This window comes from Hyperoodon ampullatus (genome assembly GCF_949752795.1).
Source record: "Hyperoodon ampullatus genome assembly, chromosome: 3".
In the NCBI taxonomy this organism is placed as follows: Eukaryota; Metazoa; Chordata; class Mammalia; order Artiodactyla; family Ziphiidae; genus Hyperoodon; species Hyperoodon ampullatus.
In genome coordinates this window covers 64,492,762-64,510,913 of record NC_136916.1, presented here as the reverse complement: position 1 = coordinate 64,510,913, position 18,152 = coordinate 64,492,762, and the positions used below count along the sequence as shown (strand labels likewise).

General features: G+C 40.2%; 1 protein-coding gene across 1 annotated transcript in view; it reads left to right on the top strand.

Annotated features, from left to right (window-relative positions):
• Positions 1-18,152, top strand: part of PTPN9 (protein tyrosine phosphatase non-receptor type 9) — a gene marked incomplete at its 5' end in the record, with an annotated part of 82,294 nt that overhangs the window by 53,928 nt on the left and 10,214 nt on the right. The window contains 3 exons of the mRNA XM_079699008.1: positions 6,226-6,336; positions 8,146-8,474; positions 13,368-13,461. Of these exons, the coding sequence (XP_079555134.1) occupies positions 6,226-6,336; positions 8,146-8,474; positions 13,368-13,461 (534 nt within the window). The remainder of the gene's footprint in view (positions 1-6,225; positions 6,337-8,145; positions 8,475-13,367; positions 13,462-18,152) is intronic.

The following is an 18,152-nucleotide window of genomic DNA, read 5'->3' as shown; positions in this document are numbered from 1 at the left end:
TTTTGCTTAACTTACTATGTTTGGGATCTCCTTTTAGCAGCCTGCAGGTTCATAGTTCCCATTGTTTTTGGTGTCTGTCCCCAGTGGCTAAGGTTGGTTCAGTGAGTTGTGTAGGCTTCCTGGTGGAGGGGACTGGTGCCTGTGTTCTGGTGGGTGAGGCTGGATCTTGTCTTTCTGTTTGCAGGACTGCATCCGGTGGTGTGTTTTGCGGTGTCTATGACCTTATTATGATTTTAGGCAGCCTCTCTGCTAATGGGTGGGGTTGTGTTCCTGTCTTGTTAGTTGTTTCGCATAGGGGTCCAGCACTGTAGCTTGCTGGTCGTTGAATGGAGCTGGGCCTTAGCGTTTAGGTGGAGATCTCTGGGAGAGCTTCACCGTTTGATATTAGGTGGAGCCAGGAGGTCTCTGGTGGACCAGTGTCCTGAACTCGGCTCTCCTACCTCAGAGGCACAGGCCTGATACCCGGCCAGAGCACCAGGACCTGGTCAGGGCGCGTGGGACGGCCTCATCCAGGGGCACCTGCGGGCAGGTAGGGCACACCCGATTGGTGCAGTCACCGAGAGGGCGAGCCCGCCTGCCCGCCGGTCCCGTCCCCTTCCCTCTGACTGCCTGAGCGGGTGCAGTCTCACTTCCTCTAGCTGGAGTCTGGGAATCCCACCTCCCTTTGCTCTTTTTTTGAATTTAGAAGTTCTAAAACAATAACATCCTTTTTTTGTTGTTGTTTGAACTCCTTTAAATAATAACATTGTAGTATCTTTTTTTTAAAATGTTCTTTTGCTGTTTATGTGTCCTCCTTTATCTGGTTCAAAATAATGAAACTACTACAGATGTTTTGTTGTTGTTTTGCTATATAAATTCAAAGAGAATGAAATAAAAGTTTGGTTGCCTTAAAATCCATCTCATGTTTTCCTTAGTGACTTATTGCTCTGTCATTGGGAGCAGATAAAATTTTAAATATAGTCCCCTACCATCCTCATTCTCATGAAAGTTGTAAGTAGAAGTTTAATGCACAGTCTCACACTTCAGATTTTTAAAAATTAATTAATTAATTAATTTAATTAAAAATTTGTTTTTAATTTTAAACTTTTTGGCCACCCTGTGGGATCATAGTTCCCAGACCAGGGATAGAACCTGCCCCCCCTGCAGTGGAAGTGTGGAATGTTAACTGCTGGACCACCAGGAAAGTCCCCCAGATTTCTATTTAGTATGAATTAATTTCCAGTAGTTACTGTGGTGAGAATTTGGATCAAAATGTGACACTGGAATAAAAGTGTAAATAATCTTTGACTTCTTAAGTTGCTCTGAGTAGATTTTCCCCATCTTAGTAAATTTCTTTCTTTTTTAAATTTTATTTTATTTTTGGCTGCGTTGGGTCTTCATTGCTGCACGTGGGCTTTCTCTAGTTGCAGTGAACGGGGGGCTACTCTTCCTTGCAGAGCATAGGCTTCTCATTGTGGTGGCTTCTCTCTTTTTTTAAAAAAATATTATTTATTTTTTTATACAGCAGGTTCTTATTTGTTATCTATTTTATACATATTAGTATATATATATGTCAATTCCAGTCTCCCATGGTGGCTTCTCTTGTTTCGTAGCACAGGCTCTAGGCTTGCGGGCTTAGGTAGTTGTGGCATGTGGGCTCTAGAGTGCAGGCTCAGTAGTCGTGGCGTGCGGGCTCTAGAGTGCAGGCTCAGCAGTTGTGGCGCATGGGCTTAGTTGCTCTGCAGCATGTGGGATCTTCCTGGACCAGGGATTGAACCCATGTCCCCTGCCATTTTTTGTGTATTGTTACAAAAAGGCTTCAGTGAACATCATTTTACATACATTTTTGTATATTTGACCCATTATTTCTTCAGGATAAATTGCTATAAGCATATTTTTAGGGTCAAAATGTAGGCATATTTAAAGTTCTGATAAATATTGCCAAATAGTCCATTAAAAATTTAGTTCAGGGGCTTCCCTGGTGGCGCAGTGGTTGGGAGTCCGCCTGCCGATGCAGGGGACGTGGGTTCGTGCCCCGGTCCGGGAAGATCCCACATGCCGTGGAGCAGCTGGGCCCGTGAGCCATGGCCGCTGAGCCTGCGCGTCCGGAGCCTGTGCTCCGCAAAGGGAGAGGCCACAACAGTGAGAGGCCCGCGTACCGCAAAAAAAAAAAAAAAAAATTTAGTTCAAATTTATACTCCCATCAACATCCTGTTCACCAGAGTCTCATCATCACTGATTATTTGGATTTTGATCAACTCATGTTTTTATTTGGTGTTTTCTTATTAGTGATTAACTTTAGCATATTTTCATGTTTAACATCAATAAGTATTGCTTAAAAATTTTTTTTCTTCTCATATATTCTACCCATTTTTTTTCTTTTCTTTTAAAATAAATTTATTTATTTATTTTTGGCTGCGTTGGGTCTTTGTTGCTGTGCGTGGGCTTTATCTAGTTGCGGCGAGTGGGGGCTACTCTTTGTTGTGGTGTGCGGGCTGCTCATTGCGGTGGCTTCTCTTGTTGCGGAACATGGGCTGTAGGCATACGGGCTTCAGTAGTTCTGGCACACGGGCTCTAAAGTGCATGCTCAGTAGTTGTGGCGCACAGGCTTAGTTGCTCCGCAGCATGTGGGATCTTCCCGGAGCAGGGCTCGAACCCACGCCCCCTGCATTGGCAGGTGGATTCTTAACCACTGTGCCACCAGGGAAGTCCTTACCCATTTTTCTATTGAAGTATTTGTCTCATCGATTTATAAGACTTGTTGTTAAGAATATTAAGAGTATTGTTAAGTATGTGTTACCAGCATTTTTACAGTTTATAATTTATTCAACTTTATGGTGTCTTTTGTCATACTAATTTTTCATTATCGTTTTAATATACTATATTACATGTAGTATATTTAATAATATATCATATTATATATGGTACATTATATTATGGACAAAATAATTTGTTTTCAAATAGCTGTCCTGGCAACATTTGTTTTTAAATAGCTGTCCTGGCAACATTTGTTAACTAATACATTTATCTCCCTACTCATTTGGGATGACACCTTTATCTTATACTTAATTTCCATATGGTAAGTATGTCTATTTCTGGACTCCCTGTTCTATTGATCTAGGCATCTAGAACAACATATTCACTTTTTAATTTATTGTAGCCTTATAATAAAGTTTAATATCTTATACAACAAGCTTCCCTGTATTCTTTTATTTCTAAAAGTTGTTTTGACCTTTTTGTACTTTATTCTTTTACATGCACTTTCGTGTGCTTTTATTTAAATTTTTACTGATATATAACATGCATACTAAAAACAAACTTTATAACTAGTTTTTATAAATTATAAAAGCAATTAAAAAGTAATTCAAGGAAAAGTCTCTGACCACTCCCTCACATACCCCAGTGCCATTCCCCAGAGTTAACCACTTATTCAAAATTATAAATCTGTTGAGAAAATATTTTTAAAAATCATCATCTTTTGATTAGATGAATGTTAGAGTCATTCAGTCAAGTTCTGGAAGATAAAACACTTTGGGATTTAATTTGCATATAATGAATTAATTGGAGAATTGACATCTTTACAGCATCATCTTCTCCTGTCCAGGAATGCTGTGTTTTGTTTTATGGATTTTTTAAAGTCTTTTGTTATATCTTTCAATAAGATTTTAAAATTATGTGTCTTGCATGTTTCTTATGACGTATATTCCTAGGCTAAAAAAACGTATACCTATATACGTATGTGTAAACGTAGCAGACACCAAGGATAAATCATCTTTTTTGTATGACCAGTGACTTACAGGGGGAGAGAGACAGGGAAAGAGATGGTGCTTGTGTGCACAAGTGCTATTATAAACCAGAGGCTTTTTACCATTATACTTTTATGCTAATTATTATTTATAGGGTAGCTAATTTTTTCATATTTACCTTTTATACTTTAAAATACTATTATAATTTGTATTTATCTTTTGTACTTTAAAATGCTATTATAATACTTTAAAATACTATTATAGGGACTTCCCTGGTGGCGCAGTGGTTAAGAATCCGCCTGCCAATGAAGGAGACATGGGTTTGAGCCCTGGTCTGGGAAGATCCCACATGCCGCAGAGCTACTGGGCCTGTGTGCCATGGCTGCTGGGCCTGCGCTCTGGAGCCCGCGAGCCACAACTACTAAGCCCATGTGCCACAACTACTGAAGCCTGCGTGCCTAGAGCCTGTGCTCCACAACAAGAGAAGCCACTGCAATGATAAGCCTGTGCACCACAACAAAGAGTAGCCCCCGCTCACTGCAACTAGAGAATGCCCCCACGCAGCAACAAAGACCCAACACAGCCAAAAAAAAATACTATTATAGGGGGGACTCCCCTGGTGGTCCAGTGGTTAAGGATCTGACTTCCGCTGCAGGGGACGTGGGTTCGATCCCTGGTCGGAGAGCTAAGATCCCATGTGCTGCAGGGCAACTAAACCTGCACGCCACAACTAGAGAGCCCACGTGCCACAACTAGAGAGCCTACGTGCCACAACTACTGAGCCTGTGCGCCCTGGAGCCTGCACACCACAACTAGAGAAGGCTGCGTGCCACAATGAAGACACAACACAGCCAAAAATAAATAAATAAAAATATTTTTTAAAAATACTATTATAATCTAACTGGGAATAATTTCTTCCCAGTTAGAATACCAGTATTATTCAGTATCCCTGCCTATGAGAAGTGCTGAAATATTGAGAAACTAAATGAAACCAAGAGCTATGGATTAAGAAGGAATAATTTTTCATTCTTATGCCTTGTGAAGATCAGGGTGTCTCTTTTCTTTTAGACCTCATTTGCCCTTGTGCCCGCTAGATCATATTGATTGATTGAATGAATGAATACATAAATAGATGAAGAGATGAGTGGAAAATCAATGATTATAAACACACAGATATCAGAATAAAGGAAAGATTATGAGAAATGTTTCATGTTCATTTTATTTGTGATCTACTTGTTCCTTAAAGTTTTAATAATCAGAACTTAAGGGTGCACACGTGTATGCTGACAAGAAAAATCAGAGTAGTTTTGATCCATAAAGCTTATATTGACAACATAACATTGTTACTTTTATTTTTTATTTTATTTATTTGTTTCACAAATAAGAGTTTCTTTGAAAATGCAGCATTGTGCTGACAATAAAAATCATAGAGAACTCACGTGATCAGGGAAATATAATCACGGGAAAAAATGGTAAGGAGATATCCATCTGTTATCAAAATTTCCTTTGAGATTCCTCTTTCAGATCTGCAGGAAGACTTGAGAATCTTTAGGGTATCTCTTACTAATGTAACCAAAAGTCCTGAAGTCTTTCTCTGTCATTAAATGGGTCCAGATCAAATAACTCAAAGCCCATGCATTTAAATGTGCAGATTCCAGCACACTCACCTATAATTCTGAGGTGTCCCAGGCCAAACTTTTGTTCCTCTCTGTTTCTCCATAACATGATTACTTTTAAAGGTAAATCAGCTTTTAATTTCTTTCTTTCTTTTTAAAAAATTTTTACTAGAGTTTAGTTGATTTACAATGTTGTGTTAGTTTCAGGTGTACAAATCAGTTATATTGATATATCTAAATATGTCCACTCTTTTTTTTTTTTTTTTGGATTCTTTTCCCATATAGGACATTACAGAGTATAGAGTTCCCTGTGCTATACAGCAGGTTCTTATTATCTATCTTCTGTATAGTAGTGTGTATATATCAATCCCAGTCTCCCAATTTATCCCTTTCCCCACTTCATCCCCTGGTAACCATAAGTTTGTTTTCTACATCCGTGACTCTACTTCTGTTTTGTAAATAAGTTCATTTGTACACTTTTTGTAGATTCCACATATAAGTGATATATGATATTTGTCTTTTTGTGTCTGACTTACTTCACTCAGTATGACAATCTCTAGGTTCATCCATGTTGCTGCAAATGGCATTATTTTGTTTTTTTTATGGCTGAGTAATATTCCATTATATATATATATATGTACCGCATCTTCTTTATCCATTCCTCTGTTGATGGGCATTTAGGTTGCTTCCATTTCTTTCTTTTTAACCACTTTTTCTCTAGCTACTAAGTGAAACCTGAATTAAGCTATAGACTCCCCCTGCTGGGTAAGAATGGTGAGAAGAGCAAAAAACCTAAACTTTGTACTTGAACAGTCAAAGGTCCCATTAGGCACTGTTGCAGTGCCCTAATTGGTATTTTTAAATCCTTGTATTGTTCTCCGCAGGGAGCTTTTCCAGCTCGTTTGAAGAAAGTGCTGATTGTGGGAGCACCCATATGGTTCCGAGTGCCCTATTCCATCATCAGCCTCCTTCTGAAGGACAAAGTCCGGGAGAGGGTAAAGGAAGCTAAATTAATTTTATTTGGAGGTGGGATAGATACATTTCCATCTCTACTGCTGAAATCTGCCAATTAATTTTCTACCTTCAAAAAACCTTCCTGGCTTGTTTCTCTTTCTGCTTCTGTTAGTGTGTTCTCTTATATTCTCTGCTTTATTCTTTACTCAGCCCAATATAGGCTGCCTTTCTTACTGTGCAAATTCCTTGAAGTTAGGACCTGGACATAGTTTGGGCACTTCCCCCGTATGTAGCACCTTGCATGCAGATAGCATCAAAGGAATGTGTCCCATGAGTGACTTAGAGATAGCTGCTACTTCCAAAATTTAGTCCTGTGGCTCTACAGGCTTTTAATATTTAGCAACTTCTAATATAATTACATCAGTTGAACTGGTGTTTGAATTTGTTCAACTGGAAATATTCAGCCCCCTTGACCACCACGGTGCTGGAGGAGACTCTCAATCTCTCTTTTACTTTTATTCCTGGCATTTTCTCTTAAAACAGCTTGTTGCTTCCCAACTTCAGAAGCATTGTCTAAAATTATCTTGATTCTATTATCATCCCCTAAGTATTCCAGGATGGAAAGATTATGGTTTCAGTCATTTACTCATTCATTTCTCACCCTTGAAAGAAAGGGTATATGAAACATTGGTATAATAGAATAAGATAATAATGTTGTAAAATAGTATCAGAGGGTTTTTTTTTTTAGTATGAGATTATATGAATAATAACAATACAGATCTTTGTAGCTGAGGCGACTTGGGTTGGAGAGGGGAAACTAAAGATGTTTGGTTCTGCGGAAGCTACTTAGTGACCTAGTGACCCCAGAGTAGGAGATGTCTTTCCTAAGATAACTCTTTGAGAGGACTCCTTAGGCAAGTTCTTAACACTTGAATTATATACAAGTATATACATGCATGTATGAACTCAAAATATATTGAGCACCTTTACAGTCCAGGCTCTGGGCCCTGGGAATTAAAAGTTGAGTGAGATAGCCCTTATTCCTGAGGAGCTTATGGTCCTGAAAGGGGACATAGACATGTTCAGAGGACTGTGGCTCTGAGAAACATAGAGGAGAATGTTATCTCAGACTGTCAGGGAGGGCTTCACAGAAGAGGTTGAGCTATAAGCTCGTCCTTGACGAGGCCAAAGAGGAAAAGAGGGCATCCCAGGAAGCAGCATTCCAGGAAGAGGCAACAGCAAGCAAGGCAAACATTCCCATTCCACACAGATTCCAAAAAGAACCAACTAGGCTAATTTGGTCCAGTATGGCTGTGTCCAAGCAGAGAGAGGAATTAAGTATTACAATTACTTCTCTAGCATTTTTCCTGGGATACCCAGCCTCTGGGAGGCTGGTCTTGTCTTGCTTTCACAGAAACCTATCTTTGAGAATGTCCATACCAAGCTGTGAGTAAAACACAAGCCAACAGGCTTAGAATTGTTTGCCTTAGTATGGGATTGACAAAAATAACCACGTCCCATGCATTCTTAGTAGTCAAAAAGGCGAATACCCACATGAGATGGTACTGGAAAGGCTTGTAAATAGTATAAAGCCTTGGTTCACTATACCTACGTTTATAACAGGGCCCCTAATTTCAGGAATGAATTTGCTATACATTGTGGGAAGTCAAACCTTTTCTGGGAAATTCGTAGGACTTCATTCCCAAGCAGATGAAATTCAGTCTACTCCTTTTCTAAGTTTACCAGGTATTTCAAGCAAATCTCATATCATTCTCCAAAGCACTTTTGTTCTTTATCTGTTTGTTCCCCTCCCTCCCCACATACTCACGTGGTTCTTTCTGACCTTCCAGATTCAGATATTAAAGACATCTGAAGTCACCCAGCACCTGCCCAGGGAGTGCCTTCCAGAAAACCTGGGTGGGTACGTCAAAATTGACCTCGCCACTTGGAATTTCCAGTTTCTATCCCAGATGAACGGCCACCCAGATCCCTTCGATGAGATCATCCTGTTCTCCCTCCCTCCGACCTTAGACTGGGACTCAGTGCATGTCCCAGGTCCCCATGCCATGACCATCCAAGAGTTGATGGACTATGTTAGCACCAGGCAAAAGCGGGGGATATATGAGGAGTATGAAGACATCCGTCGTGAGAACCCTGTTGGCACTTTCCACTGTTCCATGTAAGTAGGAAAGGTTTGGGCCAGCGATTGATCACTTTCCAAGATGCTGTGGCACACGTTGGTAGCCCTCCTTCCACACCTCACTTCCTTAACATAGGCTCTTCCTTGTGTTAAGAGCCTCACTCTCACTTAGATGATAGTTTCTTTCATCCAGAAAGAGGCACCTCTTGGTGCTTGTTGCCAACAGCGTATGCTGTGAAATTTCTGAAGGTCTTTGGTCCCAGTGGAGGAACTGTGTACTAATGGATACATTTTTTGATATTTCCCTGATATGCAAGTGTTTTTAGGAAAAAAACAAAAATGTAGGCTTAAAATGTAGGCTGTTGATTTGATCTCTGGTCCTTTCATTTGGGCAGTTTCTCCCTACAGCATTTATAGTATTACATTACTTTCTGAGGAGGGGTACTGGTCCATTTAAGATAATCCACAGTCAGTAAGAGAGAAGAGTTGCCTCTTACGAATTCAGCCTTGTGGGATTTTCCTTCTACCTGAATTCTGTAACTGGTTTATAACCACTTGATAACTATTGTTGGCAATAGAGCATGGATCATTTCTCTTACTGCTGCTGTCATTTATCTTACCATGTTCTCGTTGGCTGTTGCAAAAGCTTCTTTTCCTCCAAGTTTTGAGACTGTTTGTTGAAAATTAAGGAAGCTCAGGGACTTGCTTGGCGGTCCAGTGGTTAGGACTTTGCCTTCCAATGCAGGGGGTGTGGGTTCGTTCTCTGGTCAGGGGGCTAAGATCCCATATGCCTCGTGGCCAAAAAACCAAACGTAAAACAGAAGCAATATTGTAACAAATTCAATAAAGACTTTAAAAGTGGTCCGCATCAAAAAAAAAAAAAAAACTTAAAAAAAAAAAGGAAAATTAAGGAAGCTCTCCCCAGTGGGTCCCAGGCTCAAGTTCCAGCTTAGCCAAAAATACCCTCTGTAACTTACCCAAGTTATTTCTCTTCTTTGCACCTCAGTTTTCCTGTGTGTAGTATTTGATATTAGACTCACCAATATCTACATACTCTTTTTTTTTTTTTTTTTTTGTGGTATGTGGGCCTCTCACTGTTGTGGCCTTTCCCGTTGCGGAGCACAGGCTCCGGACGCGCAGGCTCAGCAGCCATAGCTCACGGGCCCAGCCACTCCGCGGCACGTGGGATCCTCCCAGACCGGGGCACGAACCCGCGTCCCCTGCATCGGCAGGCGGACTCTCAACCTCTGCGCCACCAGGGAAGCCCTACATACTCTTTTGTAGCTTAAATGTTTTAGGAATCTGTGATTCTGGGAGTACCTCTTTCCCCTTTTAATTCCTGTCCAGCTTAGTGTGCTGTAAAGAAGGTATGCAGGGAGTGAGGTAAGTGGGAAAAGGAAAAAAAAAAAGAGGGAAAATAATGAGTTAGGAAACAGATAAGGGAAGTAAGAGAGAAGAAGCAATTGAGAAAAAAAAATCAATAAGCAGAATAAGAATGCAAAGGAAAATAAGAAATAAAAAAGAGAGAGAGAAAGCAGAGTATATATCATGTGGGGAGAGTATTCTTCTCTCCCGCACAGCTCTGTTTCATCCCTACCAGCTCAAGACCCCTGTATGTATCCAGTCTTTTTCCCAACCAGAGCAGAGGATGCACACTTGTCCTGGGTATTTCTGACCGTGCTCTGGGTGCTTCTACTGAGGGGTCCTTGAGGTGTCATTTCTACAATGGTTCCCCTTCCCCACATTAAAATAGTGGGTTTGGATTGTGCTCCTTGCATCACCCAAGCCAGCTGTCATGTTATAATCAGAGAATATGTCCTAGTCCTATGGAAGGACTTCCAAATCTTGCCTCTTTATTTATTGAATCAATGAAAATGTCCCACTTCAGGAACTAGAAACCAGAATCCTCAACATCTTCAGGCCCCTGTCTTTTTTTTTTTTTTTTTTTTTTTTTTTTTTTTTTTTGTGGTACGCGGGCCTCTCACTGTTGTGGCCTCTCCCATTGCGGAGCACAGGCTCCGGACGCGCAGGCTCAGCGGCCATGGCTCACGGGCCCAGCCGCTCCGCGGCATGTGGGATCCTCCCAGACCGGGGCACGAACCCGCTTCCCCTGCATCGGCAGGCGGACTCTCAACCACTGCGCCACCAGGGAAGCCCCAGGCCCCTGTCTTACACCAAGTTCCAGTAGAACTACTTACACAGAACAAACTGTTTCCCATGGAATTCAAGATTAAGAAGTAGATATCAGAGTATTCACTGCTGTCCAGGATGCCTGTGGACCAAGAGAGTTTCTTTCCCTTTTTTTTCCCTCCCCTATACCATCCTTTCAAAGGATTTTTAAAAATTTAACTTTAAATTTTAACTTTATTATGAGATGATTGTAGATTCACATGCATTTGTAAGAAATAATAGAGATCATGTGTACCCTTTCCACAGCTATCCCATGGTAACATCTCCCAGAAGTTTAATATAGTATCACAACCAGGATATTGATACAATCCACCAATCTTATTCAGATTTCCCCAGTTTCAGTGTGTGTGTATGTATTTAGTTCTTTACAATTTTTATCACACAGGTAAGTTTGTGTATACAGAACTGCAGTCAAGATACAGAATTCCATAACCACATACCTTCATTCCACCCTTCCCCATCCCTAACCCCTGCAACCACTAATCAATTCTCCATTACTATAATTTTATCATTTTAAGAATGTTATTATATAAATGAAATCATACTATGTGTAAACTTTTGGGATTGCCTTTTTTCACTCAGTATAATTCTCGGGAGATTCACCCAAGTTGTTATTTGTACCAAGTTTGTTCCTTTTTATTGCTGAGTAATATTCCATGGTATGGATGAACCACAGTACAAACTGTTAACCAATTAACCATTTACCTGTTGAAGGACATCTGGGTTGTTTCCAGTTTCTATTACAAGTAAAGTTGCTCTGAACATTTGTGTCTAGGTTTTGTGTGAAAATAAGTTTCTGTTTCTCTGGGATAAATGTCCAAGAGTGGGATTGATAGGTCATATGGTAACTATGTGTTTAGTTTTATGAAAAACTGCCCAGCTCTTTTCCAGAGTGGCTGTACCCTTCTGCATTCCTCCCAGCAATATATGAATGATCCATTTTCTTTGCATCCTCACCAGCGTTCAGTGTTGTCACTATTTTTTATTTTAGCTGTTCTGATAGGTGTATGATGAGATCCCTAAATTAAAATTAGAATTGTGGTTTTAATTTACATTTTCCTACTATCTAATGATATTGAGCATCTTTTCATGTGCTTCTTTGCCGTCTGTATATTCTCTTTGTAAAATGTCTTTTGCCCATTTTCTATTTGGATTTTTTTTTAAACTGTTGGGATTTGAGAGTTCTTTATATTCTAGGTACTGGTTCTTTGTTGCATACGTGGTTTGCGAATATTTTCTTCCAGTCTGTAGCTTTTTTTTTTTCATCCTCTTCTGGGTCTCTTGTGAAGCAGAAGTTTATTTTGATGAAGTTCCTTTAACAGTTATTCCTTGTACGGATCATGCTCTTGGTGTCAAGTCTAAGAACACATTGCCTAGCCCTAGAATCCAAAGATTTTTCTACGTTTTTTTTCCTAAAATTTTTATAGGTTTATGTTTTACATTTAATTTAAGTCTGTGATCCATTTTGAATTAACTTTTGTGTAAGGTGTAAGGTTTAGGTTGATGTTCAAATTTTTTTCCCTATAGGTATCTAATTACTCCAGCACTGTTGGTCGAAAAGAGTATTCCTTTTATTGAATTGCTCTTGGAACTTTGTAAAATATCAGCTGGGCTTATTTGTGTGGGAAGAAGGATTTTTTTTTTTTTAAATCCACAGAGTACTCAAACTGTGTTTAATAAATTTATTTATTTATTTTTGGCTGCGTTGGGTCTTCATTGCGGCACGCAGGCTTTCTCTAGTTGCGGCGAGCGGGGGCTATTCTTCGTTGTGGTGCACAGGCTTCTCATTGTGGTGGCTTCTCTTGTTGTAGAGCATGGGCTCTGGGTGTGTGGGCTTCAGTAGTTGTGGCATGCAGGCTCAGTAGTTGTGGCTTGCGGGCTCTAGAGTGCAGGCTCAGTAGTTGTGGTGCACAGGCTTAGTTTCTCCGTGGTATGTGGGATCTTCCTGGACCAGGGCTCAAACCTGTGTCCCCTGCATTGGCAGGTGGATTTTTTTTTTTTTTTTTTTTGCGATACGCAGGCCTCTCACTGTTGTGGCCTCTCCCGTTGCGGAGCACAGGCTCCGGACGCGCAGGCTCAGCGACCATGGCTCACGGGCCTAGCCACTCCACGGCATGTGAGATCTTCCCGGACCAGGGCACGAACCCATGTCCCCTGCATCGGCAGGCGGACTCTCAACCACTGCGCCACCAGGGAAGTCCGGCAGGTGGATTCTTAACCGTGGTGCCACCAGGGAAGTCCGGGGATTTTTTTTTTAAATATGAAAAAGAACAGAGCATGACGTGACAAACAACTATTTCCTATCACGGGCATTAGTACTGACAGTTTTTAGCATTTTTTTGGATTTGCTTCATCTTTTTTATTGTATAAAAGAATTAATTGTAAAGTTGAAATCCTTCTAATCCTCACCATCAGTTCTCCTCATTCCCCAGAAGCAGTCACTAGTATGAATGTGGTATGTTTCCTACCAGATAATTTTGTTTATACTGTTACATATACATTCATACCTATGAACAATATAGAGTATTACTTTATATGTGTGGTCTTTATAATTTTTTTTTGCTTTTAATCAATATGTATGTAAATGATTTTTTCAAAACCAAATAGTACCAAAAAAAAAAAAAGTAATGAATGACAACAATCTCCTGACTTGGGCTCAGTTCCACTTCCATTGTCATCCATTTTCAACTCTTGTAGCTGTGTTTTTTTTTTCTTTATTTTAGTTTGTTTCATTTTCTTCAGGTCTCCAGGAAACCTAGAGAAGAACCGCTATGGGGATGTACCCTGCCTGGACCAAACTAGAGTGAAGCTGACAAAACGAAGCGGCCACGCTCAGGTAGAAAGATAAATGCCATCCTTTTAGGAACACTGAGGGAAATTTAAGCCTCTTCCAAAGTGAAGCTTACTAATACTGTAGTAGAAAGAACATGGACTCTGAGCCAGAGAGAGAAGGTTTGAGTTTTATTTTCTTTTTTTTTTTAATTTTATTTTTTATTTATTTATTTTTTTGCGGTACACGGGCCTCTCACTGTTGTGGCCTCTCCTGTTGCGGAGCACAGGCTCCAGATGCGCAGGCTCAGTAGCCATGGCTCACGGGCCCAGCCGCTCCGCGGCATGTGGGATCTTCCCGGACCGGGGCACGAACCCGTGTCCCCTGCATCGGCAGGCGGACTCTCAACCACTGCGCCACCAGGGAAGCCCTATTTTCTTTTTTTTTTTCCTTCTTTTTTTTTTGAGTTTTATTTTTTATTTTTTAAGCTATATATATATATATATATTTTTTTAATTTATTTATTTATTTTTGGCTACGTTGGGTCTTCGTTGCTGCGTGTGGGCTTTCTCTAGTTGCTGCGAGCAGGGGCTACTCTGTTGCGGTGCATGGCCTTCTCATTGCGGTGGCTTATCTTCTTGCAGAGCAGGGGCTCCAGGTGCGCGGGCTTCAGTAGTTGTGGCACGAGGGCTCAGTAGTTGTGGCTCGTGGGCTTAGTTGCTGTGCGGCATGTGGGATTTTCCTGGACCAGGGCTGGAACCCGTGTCCCCTGCATTGGCAGGCGGATTCTTAACCACTGCGCCACCAGAGAAGCCCCAAGGTTTGAGTTTTAGACTACATACTAGTTATTAACATACGCAAGTCCCTATGTGCCCATCTCACAGTACTAAGTAGAAATTAAATGAAATACTTCATGTACATGTTGATAGCACAAAGTTTGGCATATTACTGTAGGTGCTCAATAAATGTTCAATTATTTTGCCTTTTACTCCTAATAAAGTCATAGTCATGTCATCCACCATACTGGTGAGTGTATATGTGTCAATACCAGGCGACTCTCGTTATAAGTGACCTCTAGGACTTCCCTGGTGGTCCAGTGATTAAGACTCCACGCTCCCAATGCAGGGGGCCTGGGTTCGATTCCTGGTGGGGGAACTAGATCCTGCATGCCGCAACTAAGACCCAGGGCAGCCAAATAAATAAATATTAAAAAGAAATCCAACTCTTAAAAAAAAAAAGTGACCTCTGATTTTTCCATCTAGAAGATCTGACAAAAATTTTGGACGACTAGTGTATACATAAATATATAGGGATAGAGATGAATTGGTCAGATGCCTCTATTATTTAATGTATTAATTTGATCATGTCTGTGCATATTAAAAATCACATGTACTTAGTAGAGATATTTAGTGAAAAGTTATTCAAACTTTTCACATACACCTTTAACATCAGTTTCTTTGTCCTCATTTGAGCTACTTTTGAGTCAATCGAACACAGTTTTACAGAACACATCATTTTTATTTCCTTTTTTAAGTGCCTGGTATTGTCACTGGAAAGTTTATTCTAAGTCAGAAAAGTCTATTAGCATAACGTTAGCACAGTTTTTTCTTTTCATTCATCCTGTATCTCATGCATCCTCTGTAGCATTATCATTTACTTATTCCTTTTTAAAGTCCTCTTTATTATAACTTGTTTACAGTAGCATCCAACACTTAAGAATTTTGAGGTCAACAATTAAATAGGTGTTACATTTCTTCTTTTTCCTTCCGATACAACAGTTCTGTCTGGTGACCTCTGTACACATCAAAAAACAGCATTGATTGAGGTTGCTGTTCACTATTTAAAAGGAGTTTAAATAGTGCCCCTTAACATGACACAGTAAAGGGACTTGTTATATCCCCCCTCTTTTTTCTGGAGGATAATTCTTAAGAACATCATTGCCTTATATTTGGGTATGTATGGTACATGAGTCAGTACCCTAGGATCATGGTTTTAATCTCTTTTGACCCTAGTGTTTCAAGTACATAAACTGAATTCATAATCCTGTCTAGGATCCTTACAGAGGGTTTTCCTGCAGTGGCATTAGCTAAGAGTCTGTCTGACTGAAGACAAATTCACCAGTATTATTAAGATCATCTTAGTTGAGTTGGGGCTCTGGAGTCAGAGATAATCTGAATGTATGTCTTGTTGACTACTCTGTCTCCAAGACCTAGAACAGTGCCTGGCATGTATCAGACATTCAGTAAATTATTTGTGAATGAATGAGTGAATCCCGGTGTACCAGGAGACTATTCTAGTCATGCTGTAATTAATCTGAAGTTCATCGCTTGAGTTATAGTCCCTCTCATTACTACAAATATTGGTATAGCCTTTATTTCCACAATAAGTGGAGGATTCAGGTTTATTAGTGAATTGTTCAACAGATTTCAGCTGGAATTACAAAGCCGTTAGTCCAGTTTCAGTTGAACCTGGCCCATAACATAATGTGCATGCTGTGTTTCTTCCTGCTATTTCAGTTTGCCCCTAAGTCTATACTTTATCTCTGAGGTCATTTTCAGTTTTTAATATGTAATGATTCTTCTGAAATTGCTGATTTTAATTCCCAGTGCTCTCAGAGACAAGAATGCTAAGAGCTGGTATCCTTAGTTATAAAGAAATAAGTCTCCTTTAAATAGGTGGCATTTCTTTTCAAAGCATGAAGTTAGCTCCAAGAGTAACAGCTCATATATTACTTATATAATATGTTGATTGGCATGTACCAGGTAAATCCTTTGTACTTTTCTATGCCTTCTCACATGGGTCCTGCAGTGTATACCATTTGAATGTGCCAGGCTGAACAGAGGATGGGCTTTGGCTGACTATGGGTGGGCCCTGGATTGAGAAGCCTGGTTGGGGTGAGTGAGACTTTTAGCTTTCTGGGTCTGCTGCAGATGATCCATTAGCTCAGTGAAGGTGTCCAAGTCAGGGTAGAACACTAGTAGTATTAGGTCAATACCAGTTGCTGTGGGAGAAGAACAGAGGAGGAAACTCTTGAATAAATAATTAGTGGGAGGATAAGTGATAAGTTGGTAGACTGACTATCTAATGGACATATATCCAAATAACATGGGTTTGACCATGAGATGGAGATTTTTTTTTTTTTTGGCTGAGCCGTGTAGCTTGCAGGATCTTAGTTCCCCGACCAGGGATTGAACCCGGGCCTACGGCAGTGAAAGCACCAAGTCCTAACCACTGGACCGCCAGGGAACTCCCTGGAGATGTTTTATTAGGGTGGCTGTGTGGTACTGACAGTTCAGACTGTCCTCCAAGTGTTGGAACCCAGTGGAGAAAGGGTTGATGGGGAGTCATTCCCATCTCTCTAGAGTGGAATGGAGTATGGATTTTCCCTAGTTTGCTGTTGAAACATTTTTACTTTTGTCCTCCTGTAACCCTCCATATCCTATTTAATTTCCCTGATGGCTAATGATGTAAATAAGACCGAGGACATTGGGAGGTGGGAGAAGGCACTCAGAAGAGAGTGAGTCAGGAGCTATTCATTGAGGCTCTTCTGAATGTGTGTGGCTTTTGCTTTGTGTTTAGGCAGTAATGGAGCCCATTTGGCCCATGCTGTTGATGGTCCTAGCTGTGAGGCATAGTTTTCTTCCTTCTCCAGTCACACTTTGCCTTTTGTGTGTCACAGCATGGACAGGTGTTCCTGCTTAGGTTGCTTGGCTTGCCTGCCTTTTGGTTTTGGTTCTGAGCTGTAGTGCTACAAGTCCTAATGGACTCCTTTTTCGTAAATAACAGCTTTACTGAGATATAATTCACATACCATACAGTTTACTCATTAAAAGTGTACAAGTCATTGGTTTTTAATATATTCTCAGAGTCATGCAATTATCACCACAATCAACTTTAGAACATTTTTATCACCTAAAAAAGAAACTCGCCTTGGTAGTCACTCCCCATTTCCCCCAAACCCACCTACTTTTTGTCTACTTTTTTTGCCTATTGTGGACATTTCACATAGATAGAATCATACAGTATATGGCCCTTTGTGTCTGGTTTCTCTCAGCGTGTTTTCAAGGTTCATACATGTTATAGCATGTATCAGTATTTCACTAATTTTTATTGCTAAATAATATTCCATTGTATAGATATATGCCACATTTTATTTACCCATTCATTAGTTGATAAACAATTGAGTTGTTTCCATTGTTTGGCTATTATGAATGATGCTGCTGTGAATATTTGTTTATGAGGTTTTTTTGTTTACATCTGTGTCTTCATTTCCCTTGGGAGTGGACTTGCTGGGTCATATGGTAGCTCTGTGTTTAACCTTTTGAGGAAGTGCCAGATGGTTTTCCAAAGTGACTGCACCATTTTACATTACCACTAGCAGTGTATGAGGGTTCCAATTTCTCTACATCTTTGCCAGTATTTGTTATTATTTTTTACCTGTAGCCATTCTAGTGAGTGTGAAGTGGTATCTCAGTGTGGTTTTGATTTGCATTTCCCTGATGACTAATGATGTTGAGCAACTTTTCAGGTACTTATTGGCCATTTATATATCATCTTGGAAAAATGGCTATTCTGATTCTTTGCCCATTTTAAAACTGAGTTGTCTTTTTACTATTTATTTGTGAGAGATCTTTATATAGTCTAGTTACAAATCCCTTATCAAATGTGTGCATTCTGTGGGTGGGTTTTTCACTTTCTTTCTTTTTTTCGAAAAAAAATATTTATTTATTTATTTATTTTGGCTGCACTGGGTCTTA